General features: G+C 45.6%; 1 protein-coding gene across 5 annotated transcripts in view; it reads left to right on the top strand.

Annotated features, from left to right (window-relative positions):
• The window catches only part of CRACD (capping protein inhibiting regulator of actin dynamics), a 280,879-nt gene that overhangs the window by 246,837 nt on the left and 22,041 nt on the right, over positions 1-12,001 (top strand). The window contains exons 1-3 of one of the 5 annotated variants that reach the window (XM_045392571.2): positions 1,005-1,112; positions 4,087-4,108; positions 10,440-10,604. In XM_045392571.2, the coding sequence (XP_045248506.2) occupies positions 1,015-1,112; positions 4,087-4,108; positions 10,440-10,604 (285 nt within the window). In that variant the 5' untranslated portion in view covers positions 1,005-1,014. Of the gene's footprint in view, positions 1-976; positions 1,113-4,086; positions 4,109-7,857; positions 7,965-10,316; positions 10,342-10,439; positions 10,605-12,001 lie in introns of those variants that run through there. The other 4 variants (XM_005555241.4, XM_074039947.1, XM_065545172.2 and 1 more) reach the window with 4 other exon arrangements.

The following is a 12,001-nucleotide window of genomic DNA, read 5'->3' as shown; positions in this document are numbered from 1 at the left end:
GGCCGTCTTTGTGCATTTCACACGGCTTATACCTCATTGTCAGGTAGAAGTCCAGACTTCCTCTAAGTCCAGCCCTTCAACTAAAAAGTGTTTTAGCTGGGCTTAGTGGCTCATGCCTATAATCCCAATGCTTTGTGAGGAAGCCAAGAGTTCAAAACCAGCCTGGGCAACATAGCAAGACCCCATCCCTACAAAAAATAATATAAATTAGCTGGATGTGGGAGCAGATGCCTGTATTCCTAGCTACTCTGTAGGATCCCCTGAGCCCAGGAGTTTGAGGCTACATTGAGCCATGATCACATCACTGCACTCCAGTCTGGGCAACAGAACAAAATCTTGTCTCTAAAAATATAAATAAATAAAAATAAAAATATAAAAAGTTTTTGTTGGATACCAGCCACCTATAGGTGTTCCATATATGCAAAGCCTATCAGAAGGGCCCTAACACAAATGTCTCCCATTTTCTCGAAATTTCTAAAGCATTTATTGTCTCTATCAACAATTCTCTAGTCCTCTTCCAAAGTCTTTGTTTGGGATGTGTACATCTTTCTTCCAGTTTGGTTGTCATCTGAAAGTAAGAAATCCTTGCCTCTTACTTCTAGACTTGCATGTTACTTAATAAATTCTGGTTGGCAAGACTTACTGGGACAAAACTGATAGTGACAGCTCAGTTGGAGAAAGGCTCTTCCAATTAAAAGTTCTGCAGTGCCTTCTGTCTTGGATCCTATACAAATAAGTAACTGTCTTTGTGTTCTCATGGTGAATGGCTCTGAACCAGGGCTGTGTAAGAGATGGGGACCCTTTCGTCTACCCAGCTCCTTGGCCGACCCCCAGCTGAAAGGGACACAATGCTGGAAGTGCTTGCCGAATGAGACTGAGAATGTGGGTGGAGTCCCTCCAATCAGGAATAATGGAAAACTGAATTGCCAAAAGAAATTGTATCCTAATAAAATGAAGCACATGATTTACATTCCAGGTCCTTCAACTATTCTATGGGAACCCGGGCATTTTCCCATGACAGTATTTTTATCCCTGATGGGGGAGCAGAAAGTGAGCAGACAGTTCAAGCAATGTCACAGGACAACATCTTGGGCAAAGTCAAAACTCTTCAGGTAAGACAGCTTGAGAGTGGGAGGTACGAGCCATAGGAGGGGCCCAGCTATGGAGGGAAGTGGGAAAAGTCCCGAGCTTGGCCTTAAGTAATGGATTGGGAGGTCCAGAGGTCACTCCTGGTGAGAATTACTGCTTTCTTGAATTCAACTCTATTCTCTGGAAACCTCCTGCCCAACTGCGAGACCTACACTATCGCCATTGCAGCCACGTGCATGACACACCCTCTCCTTTTCTTTGAAAGTGTTCCCTCCATTTTACTGGACATGAAAATAAGTAGCCAAGAGAAGCTGCAGGACTTGGGGCCAGGCACGGTGGCTGAGGCCTGTAATCCCAGCACTTTGGGAGGCCGAGGCGGGTGGATCACTTGAGGCCAGGAGTTCAAGAGCAGCCTGGGCAACATGGCGAAACACTGTGTCTACTAAAACTGCAAATATTAGCTGGATGTGGTGGCACACACCTGTAATCCCAGCTACAAGGGGGGCTGAGGCAGGAGAATCGCTTGAATCCGGGAGGCAAAGGTGGTAGTGAGCCGAGATCATGCCACTGCACTCCAACCTGGGTGACAGAGCAAGACTCTCTCCCACAGAACAACAACAACAACAACAACAAAGCTACAGGACTTGGATGACAGGAAGAGTTCCTAACCATTAAGCATTGCCCATAATCCCTGGATCAGGGCTGACTGTCGACTGAGAGTATGCACAACACATATCCACTTTCCGAGTCTCTATAATTGGACAGTGAATGACATGACTATTTTTCTGCTGTGTTTGTAAATCTCACCACCCTGAGCCACCTTGTCTCAGAAGAAAATCACAAAGCTCTTAAGCCACCTTTCAGTTCACTCTGCAGAGTGGGGCAGTTTTCCTACTTAAAATCAACTCTGGTGGTACCTCCGTAACCATGAAAATATAATAAATAATTCTTCACCAAATGTGATTGAAATGGCAGGTCATACAGGAAAAGCAAGAAGAGCAATGCCCTTAGAGCCTGACTATGAGGTCCGCCTAGTGGCTTGGCAGATAGAATTCTCTCATCTGGCCAGACACTGTGGCTCACTCCAGTAATTCCAGCACTTTGGGAGGCCGAGGTGGGTAGACTGCTTGAGCTCAGGAGTTCGAGACCAGCCTGGGCAACATGGTGAAACCACATCTCTACCGAAAATACAAAAGTTAGCCAGGCATGGTGGTGCATGCCTGTAGTCCCAGTTTCTCAGGAGGCTGAGGTGGGAGGATGGCTTGAGCCTGGGAGGCAGAGGTTGCCTCTGAGATCATACCACTGCATGCCAGCCTGGGTGATAGAGTGAAAGCTTGTCCAAAAAAAAAAAATTCTCTTACCCAAGATAGATGCCCAAGCAAGCACTTCTCTGAGGTTCTCCAGCTAGCTGCTTGGAGGCTCTCCAGGTTATGAGCAGAGGGCTCTGGGCTGCTGGTTTCCACCTGTCTGTAAGTCTACAACACTGAGTCAATAAATGAATCAATGAACAAGAAAAAAAAAAAGGAAAAGAGAACAGCTGCCCTCGGTAGCTACTGATATACTGACGCACTTTACTCAGTAGAGATCAGCAGAAGATTGAGACCATCCTGGCTAACACAGTGAAACCTTGTCTCTACTAAAAATGCAAAAAAGTAGGTGGGTCTGGTGGCACGCACCTGTAGTCCTGGGAGGCTGAGGCAGGAGAATCGCTTGAACCCGGGAGGCGGAGGTTGCAGTGAGCCAAGATGGCGACACTGCACTCCAGCCTGGAGACGGAGAGACTTCGTCTCAAACAAACAAATAAAAATTTATTTCTGAGGTGTTCTTGTTTCTATGGAGCATGAGCTGTGTATTTTGTGATATTTTGTGGAAATTGTGTCTGGTCACATATTCCACATAACACCCAGCTAAATGTGTAGCCTGTGGCAGATGGGGAAGTAGCTAAGAGACCCTGGAATGACACCCAACTTGCCTAGATCTTGATGCCTGCTGCCATAGTCCTGCCCTCAGGGCCAACCCCAGGCATGTCCTTCAAATCTTAGGATTCCTAACCGGCTTCCATTCTTGGTTCTAGCTGGCTGTGCTCTTACACTTTTTATAGAAAAAGCGCTTCTTATAGGTCAAAGATGCCCTTAGAGCCTGACTATGAGGTCTGCCTAGTGGCTTGGCAGATAGAATTCTCTCACCTGGCCAGGCACGGTGGTGCACTCCGGTAATCCCAGCACTTTGGGAGACTTCTTATAGGTCGAAGAAGAGGGAAGGATGATGATGGCCAAAGAAAACCTTGACCCCCCTCCTCCTTGCCTTTCCTTCTTCAAGTCTTTTGATTCTTGCAATATTATTCCTAAGAAGTTGTGAACCTCTGTTTCATCGTATCCTCTTTCTAAGAGGAATGACTTACAGATTTCAGTTCACAAAACAGCTGTTAAAAGGATTTTACGAGAGCTTTTTAGGAGTTGTTAAAAAATCAGATTAAAATCTCTTGTCTTCAGTGATATCTGATCTGTCACATCACACCACATGCCACTGCCATGCCAAGAAGTGGATTTAGTGTTGTGAAAAAGTGTACTATATAATTCTGCAGTGTTGGAAAGATAGAAACTCAATAAAAATATGTGAGTGCCTGGTATTTCTGTTAACAGTAAGGCATGATTTTAAATAATCTGATGTCATAATTAATAAAATGTAAAATGACTAACTTCCCCAAAGTGACACTTGTGTAAACACAGGAAGAAAAATGTGAGTAAAGCAGAATAACTATTTAATTCGTGTGTGCTCATTTTGACAATATCTATTCGTATGAGGTCTGCCTAGTTTTGCTTCTGCTGCATGGATTCACAAGCTTCCTTTCATCTCTGTAGTTATATTTTTGAAAACATAAAAGGCTTTGTTTGCTCTTTGAGGAGGGAAATGGGGATCATAGGAAATGTGATTTTTTTTGGCGTGACCTGAGATATAACTGTATCATCCCCAAAAAGATTGTGCTTTATTTTTCAGTCGACTAAGCAGTATGTTCCTGGTAAGTCGTAGAAATGGTAGTAACATTATGAACTTGCATGAATGCTTTGCATTTTTCCATGACAACATGATGCTGGTATTGATGCTTAGTAAGCAGCCTAAGAGACTGCCCCCTTGTAGATGCCAGCATGGAATGAGAGAATTGAGTTGTGTCTGAGGCATGTATATTTTTATGTCTGGAATTGTCTTTGTGTATGTGTATATGTTTATTTTTAAAAAGAGAGAAGTAATGGAAAACACCTATTTGACAGTATATGTCCTGGCAAGCTGATTAGCCACCATTATTAAGACATTCTTCTGAGATGAGATGTCTACTGGAATGCCTTTTTTCTCTGTGGCTTAAGAAACTTCCCAGCCCTTGCAGCCCCTAGAGACCCACGGAAGGGTGTCTGTAATGCCTGCATTTGGAAAGGTTGCCCTCTAGTGCCTGCACATTGTTGGCTCACCGAGAACTGTCTTAGGTTGCAGGTTGGTATCTCTCCACGGAATACAAAATACAGTATAAACCAGCCTCCCCTTTCCTGAGTAACGTGAATCTACCATCTGCCACAATTTCTGTGGCAGATTTAAAAGAAAAATCACTATTTAAAAGAAAAATCACCATTTGTTTCTAAATATAAAAATAATGCACGTGCATAGTGAAAACAAATTTTTATATATAGGGCGGTTGTAGGGACAAAACCAACAATGGTGTCCTTTGTGAGGACTCTGTACATAAAAGAGTTGCTCTGTGGCCAGCAGTATGAGTACCATCTGAATGAGTGACAGAATGCGGTGAAATACAAAGCCAGCCCCACCTGGCTTTGGGTGAACTCATTCAACCTCTCTGGCACTTTCTCCTCCTGAAAACTAAGGGGCATGCACACAAGGGCTGATCTGAGGGCCTCTCCTGCTTTTAAGATCTGCTATCTCTATAAAATCACCATTGACCTGCTGTAGCACAGAGCGGCTTCAGAAGCTTTGCACTTCGTTGCATTTCAGCTACAATGACCTTGACATTCCCTACAGCTGCCCACCAGCACGGATCAGGGAGGGTGCCTGTTTGTGTAAGATCAGACCAGGCTGTGAGGTATGTACCAACTGGTGATAAAACTCAGGGGTACCACAGTCTAAGGCTGCAGGTAATTGTTAGGATTATACCACACCTTTGTCAGGAAATGCTTAGTCTGTTTGTACCATGGATTATCTGGTGTGGGAGGGAACACCTGCATCCTGAGTAGCTTGTATCTCCCACCGAGCCAGATTTCACTTACAAATACCAAAGTCATACATTCGGGGATTTTGACACCTTACTGCAGCTGTCAAGGACACAAAGAATAAACACCCACTCTTGGCCACTTCTTCCTAGAGCAGGATGTCTGTAACTCCGTATGCTTTTTCTTTTTCTTTTTTTTATTATTCATTTTAACAATGGAGATACCTGGAGTTTGTTCAAAAAGACAGCAAATTTATTTTTTTTTTCTGCTTTGCTCTGTAGACATAGTCTGAAGGATAGGAAAATCTAGACGCTGGCAGAGAGCTCTAGAATATGATGTGCTCAGCATTTCCACATTGTAGGAATAAGCCTTATAAATATGGATGTGCATTCCTGTAACGTCATTCTGCAGCATTCCACATTACAACAAAATGGTCCAATTTGAATGAATAAAATATAGTTCTTGTAGCTCACATTCCAGTCTCAACAGTAACTCCATTCATAGCCACCAGCAACATGGAGCATCAGTTGAGGCACAAGTGTCCACTCTCCCTTCTGCTTATACTTCCTGTGTGTATAAAGGAGCCTGGGGGCTGGGCGTGGTGGCTCACGCCTGTAATCCCAGCACTCTGGGAGGTCGAGGTGAGTGGATCACTTGAGGCCAGGAGTTCAAGACCAGCTGGCCAGCATGGTGAAACCCTATCTCTACTAAAAATACAAAAATTAGCCGGGTGTGGTGGCACGTGCCTGTAATCCCAGCTACTCGGGGAGACTGAGGCAGGAGAATCGCTTGAACCCTGGAGGTGGAGGTTGCAGTGAGCCGAGATCGTGTGGGTGACAGAGCGAGACTCCATCGCAAGAAGAAAAAAAAGAAAAGAAGAAGGAACCTGGGGATATATGTATATTTAAAGATGGGAGGAGTGGTAGTTTATCTCTCTGAAAACTTAAAGGCCAGCTTATCTTAACAGTCTGGTTTTCAGTGATTATTTCATAGTTCCTCTCATGACAATGCCTGAGTAGTGGGCAGAATTAAAGTAACAAAAAAGACACATTTATCCACATAGTCAACTCACATGACACCTGAGATTGCCAAATAGGTGTGAGCAGTAAACTTCATTGTTGATATAATAAAGCACACAAAATGTCCTAACAGCCAGTCTCCTCTGAGTTGGCTGAAGGAAGCATTCAGAAGAGGTACCACAGGGAGAGCCTGTAGGGGTGAGGCCTTGGCCTTGAGTACCTGAGGATTGCGCACCATGCCTCAGATCCTGAGTCCTGCCCTGGCCTGGGTCCACTGTCTCATCCCAGATGACTGTAGGGCAGTCCTTCGTCTGGACATAGAAACTGTAGCCCTCCTCTTCATCACGGCCACCATTCCCCTCTTTCATCTCAGTTTCTCTTCCTAAGTTCCCCAGCCATCAGCCTGAGTTTGTTTTCTCTGGGGGGATTTCAAGTCAGCTTCTTTACTAAGATGCACACTTTCATTCTGAAAGGCAACAGCATGATGCTGATTTTGCCAGGATGAACATATCTGTGACATACATGATAGATACACATTCTGCTTCCCTCCCTCCCTCTGTCTTTTCTCCCTCTGCCCTCCCCTGCCAACGTCCCCCAACTGTTGTAACTGCAGCTGGTCTGCTCTTCCTGGGCCCTGCTCCCTCTTCTTCCCTATGCATTTTCTCTGTCCCCTGTCCCTTCTTCTCGATTTGCCGCTTTAATTCTCAACTTCACTTCCTAACATTACTCTTTTCATTTCTCTGCTTTGTACCAGGCACCTTCTTTTTCCTGCTCTTATTCCATTTTTTTTTTTCTTACCATGTTCTCTTTTCTATTTGTAGATATAATAGTTACTCCATCTTTGGACATTATTTCAATTCAGACTGAACTGAAATACATTTTGCCTTATTCTTTTTTTGTCTCTTAAGCATCAGGATGGACCAACAGGAGTATTATAAAAAGGGCCCTAATGAAGTAAAACAGGCCAGGTGCAATGGCTCATGCCTGTAATGCCAGCACTTTGGGAGGCTGAGGCAGGAGGATTGCTTGAGTCCAGGAGCTCCAGACCAGCCTGAGCAACATAGCAAGACCCCACCCAACTCTACAAAAATTTTAAAAATTAGTCGGGCATGGTGGTATGCACCTGTAGTCCTACCTATTTAGGAGGCTGAGGTGGGAGGATTCCTTGAGCCCAGGAGTTTGAGGCTGCAGTGAGCTATGATGGCACTACTGCACTTTAGCCTGGGCAACAGAAGGAGACCCCAACTCTAAAAAATTAAAATTTAATTTAAAAAATTTAAAATGAAGTAAAGTTTAAGAGTGTGTGTGCGTGTGTGTGTGTGTGTGTGTGTATAGAGAGAGAGAGAGAGTGATGATGGCAAAAATCCTAACTAAATGGTATTAGAGTGTTAGGCCAGGTCCTCCTTGGAAGTTCATTATCCTTTCCAGCTGGGTGCAGTGGCTCATACCTGTAATCCCAGCACTTTAGGAGCCTAATGCAGGAGCATCACTTGAGCGCAGGAGTTTGAGACAAGCCTGGGCATCATGGTGAGACCCCGTCTCTACAAAAAAATCTGAAAATTAGCTGGAGAGAAACAGAAGAAAGACATTCTGAAGCAGTGAAGCAGTTCACAATCACCACAAGCAGGTTCTCCAGCATTAGGTATGGTGGTCGATGTGTGTGGTCCTAGCTACTTGGGAGGCTAAGGCAGGAGGATCACTTGAGCCCAGGAGATTGAGGCTGCAGTGAGCTGTGATCATGCCACTGCACTCTAGCCTGTGTGTCACAATGAGACCCTGTCTCTCACACACACACACACACACACAAAATATCCTTTCCACTCTAAGCACAAGAAATGTCCTCATCTCAGCATTGGTAAAAAGCAGACCCCCCCAACAGGAGATGTCTCAGTCTAAGGGGATTTAGAACAGTTTCCAGTTTTTGGCCAACATTCCTAGAGAAGGCTGGACTGGGCGGACACAGGAACCATTCCCACCTCTTCTGCACAGGTCCCCACCCCCTTTCCCAAGGCTGCAGGGTGAGACGGGCCTGTTACCTTGTTACTCCATGTCCTCTTGTCTAACTCCATCCATCGGCTGTTCTAACTGTGCCTGTTTATTGATTTGTTTAGAATAGATACTACTTGCTGCTTTCTGTTGGACTTGTTTTTAGAAGATACCCTTTTTGAGCCTTTTCCTCCCCACAACCCTTCCAGGCTGCTGACGCTGTACTTCCCTTGCTGAACTTGGCTTTTCATGTGTGCTCCTTTCCTGTGAGGCTGGCAGAGCCAGGCTCGGGCTGAAATACCAGCAGACCCAATATAAGCCCTTGCCTGGCTGTGCTCCTGACTTGGCATGCTGGGGTCCCCAGGGGGCATGTGGAGGGGACCCTTGGGCTCATCTCTGTTATATCTCTGCAGTCTCACTTCCCACTGTGCAAGGCTGAGGGGGAGCTGGGCAAAGGTGGGTGGATTTGGTACCACTGAGTTCAAAGGGAGAGAAGACATTTCCTTCAAGGGATTCTTCCACCAGGGAACATCAGTGAAGTATTGGAAATACTCTGTCTCTTTATTTCTGCCCCTGGAAGAAAGAAGTGCAGTGTCAAAGTTATGAGCACCAGTGGAGTGCAATGAAAACAACACTGAATGTTATTTTTAAAAGACCTGAGTTCAGATTCCTTTTGAGCCACTCATTCTTTCCATAAGCTTGGGCCAGTCACCTCTCTCCACTGGGCCTCAGACCTTTTTGCAAAGTGAGGGGTTTGGAGTAGGTGATTGCTATGGCTTTTTGCAGCTCTGTGGGATTAAATATTAGCCAGATTAGAGATAAATATCAGGCTAGGCACGGTGGCTCACGCCTGTAATCCCAGCACTTTGGGAGGCCAAGGTGTGCGGATTGCTTGAGACCAGGAGTTTGAGACGAGCCTGGGCAACTTGTTGAAACCCTATCTCTACAAAAAATACAAAAGTTAGCTGGCCGTGGTGGTGCATGCCTGTAGTCCCAGCTACTTGGAAGGCTGAGGTAGGAGGATCACCTGAGCATGGGAGAATCATCTGAGCCTGGGAATTCAAGGTTGCAATGAGCCGAAATTTGGCCACTGCACTCCAGCCTGGGCAACAGAGCGAGACCCTGTCTCAAACAAACAAACAGAGAAAGATGAACATTTCAGAAAATATATTTTTTGAGGAATATAATGACTATGAAACCTAAGGACCTAGGTCTTAGAGCAGTGGTTCTCAGCTGGGGGCAATTTTACGCCCCAGGGGACTTTGGGCAACTTCTGGAGACATTTTTGCTTTTCTAATCTGGCCTTCCTCTACTTGCAAATACTATTTAATCCTTTCTACCCTATTTTCCCCTCCCTTCTCCCCGTCCTTTTAGCCAGCACTCACCAGTAATCAGTCCCTCTCTGGCTTTTCCCCACTTGGTTCCTCTATCCCCTTTGTCACGGTTAGGTGGCCACAGCAAGGCAAAGAGGACGTCCAGATTGTTCCTATCCTTTACAGGGTTTTAGTATTGATCATGGAAAGACTTGCTGGCTCTGGGGCCTTCTTTGCCTTGGCAGTGACCCATTGTGGCAGAATGCAATGCTCTGGTTTGGGGTCTCAAGCTAAGGGCTGGCGAGGAAGGCTGCAGAAGTATAAATCTTCAAAGTGAATATGTCCCAAAGGGGCTGGAGAGTTGCACCAACCTTTAGGGTCTTGATTTCCCTCACTGGTTCTTACATTTCATGTAACTATTTTCTATACATTTTTTTTTTGGCACTTTTAAAAGACTTTTTATATAAATGAATTTATAGGCTAATCAAAAATGTTTGTCATAACGTATATCCCAACTTTTGGTTCAGAAAATGTGGCCACCATGCCCACTGGGAAATGTTGGGATCTCCATGAAAGAGGTGGCTGGATGAGAAAGCTCATGGCTTGAAGGTGGGAAAGAAAAAAAAAAAGAAAAGAAAGTGGAAAACAAATTAACTTATTACAGGATGGCATCGTGGTTTCCTGGCATGGAGTTGAGTCTAGAAATCAGTCGTGCACAAGGTATGCCTCAGGGCTCACTAGATATGCTGGAGAACCTGGTTGTGGTGATTGTGAACTGCTTCACTGCTTCAGAATGTCTTTCTTCTGTTTCTCTCCAGCAACAGTTGAGCAAGAATATCAAGTTTGGGCAGCGGCCACCCAATGCCATTCCCATGAAGAAGGCAAACAGTGGAGAGGCTAGCTTAGAAGAGGATCTGTTCCTGACCAGTCCCATGGAAATTGTGACTCAGCAGGACATCATCCTCTCAGACCCTGAGAACAAGGTAAGTCTCCTCCAGGGAGTTACTTGATTGATTGCTCATAAACCAGGGCAGGATATTGGGCCTCCAGTAACCCTGGGGTCTGCGGTGGGGGAATTAGAGGGAGGATCTTTTCTGATGAGTGGCTCAGGGCTCAAGGGCACTTCCTGGTAGGTGTCCTGACCTGTAGCCAGCAATGAGGATGGGGAGAAAGAGGAGACATGCTCTTTGCAGGCGGTCTTCCCAGTATCTTTCACTTACGCTTCAAGGCTTATGCCTACCTCTTCTGGGAAGCTGTACCTGGCCTCACCACAAGCTGTACTATCTTCTCATGCCTTCACTGTGTGTCTTCACCATTTTTTACATGTCTGTACTCCCTATCTATGTCCATGTAACTGTTTTCTCTCCATCTCTAAACATGGGATTCCTTGAGAACAAACTGGGTCTGACATATCTATGTCTCCCTAGGACTGAGCCACTGCCTGCTTTGCAGCACTGCATAATTATTTGTCCAACTGGACTAATTTTTTTTTTTTTTTTTTTTTGAGACGGAGTCTCGCTCTGCCGCCCAGGCTGGAGTGCAGTGGCCGGATCTCAGCTCACTGCAGGCTCCGCCTCCCGGGTTCACGCAATTCTCCTGCCTCAGCCTCCCCAGTAGCTGGGACTACAGGCGCCCGCCACCTTGCCCGGCTAGTTTTTTGTATTTTTTAGTAGAGACAGGGTTTCACCGTGTCAGCCAGGATGGTCTCGATCTCCTGACCTCGTGATCCGCCCGCCTCGGCCTCCCAAAGTGCTGGGATTACAGGCTTGAGCCACCGCGCCCGGCCCCAACTGGACTAATTTAAAGGGAAATGAAAAAAGAAATGCGTAGGGGCTCCATGAGACAGAAGACATCAAACAGGCCAACTTGAAGAGTACCTGGCCTGGAAAGAAAGTCACACTGCAGCACCATCCTGTCTAAATTTGATCTCTTGACACTTTGAGCATATCCTGAAATGAGAGTTCTTCCAAAGCAGCAGAAAAGATGCCCTTAGACCTCTTAGGGAAAAAGAAGCAAAGTCCAACCAGTAGTGAGTCAGGAATTCTCTAGGTGAGGCACTGGGGTTTCACTTTAAATAAATAAATAAACAAATAAATAAATAAAGCATTCTCTAGGCTTTGCCCATCAGGACCCCTGGGATTTTGCTGGGCGTTATTAAAATGGGCATGCCTCAGAAGAAATCATGCATTATCAACTCATGCGTCATAAGAGTAGTGAGAAAGATGAGTGATTTGCAGAGGCGAGTGAGGAGGGAATGTGAAAAAGGACATTCTTCCCCTGTTGCCCATTGTGACACCTGGCACCCATGCATTGACACCCTTTGTGTGGTAGGTCAAGCAGGGATGGGCCCATCTCTCCCAGCAGGTCTAAAATTGCTCTT

The sequence above is a fragment of the Macaca fascicularis genome, chromosome 5 (genome assembly GCF_037993035.2).
Source record: "Macaca fascicularis isolate 582-1 chromosome 5, T2T-MFA8v1.1".
NCBI lineage: Eukaryota > Metazoa > Chordata > Mammalia > Primates > Cercopithecidae > Macaca > Macaca fascicularis.
This window is presented reverse-complemented; position numbering and strand designations above follow the sequence as displayed.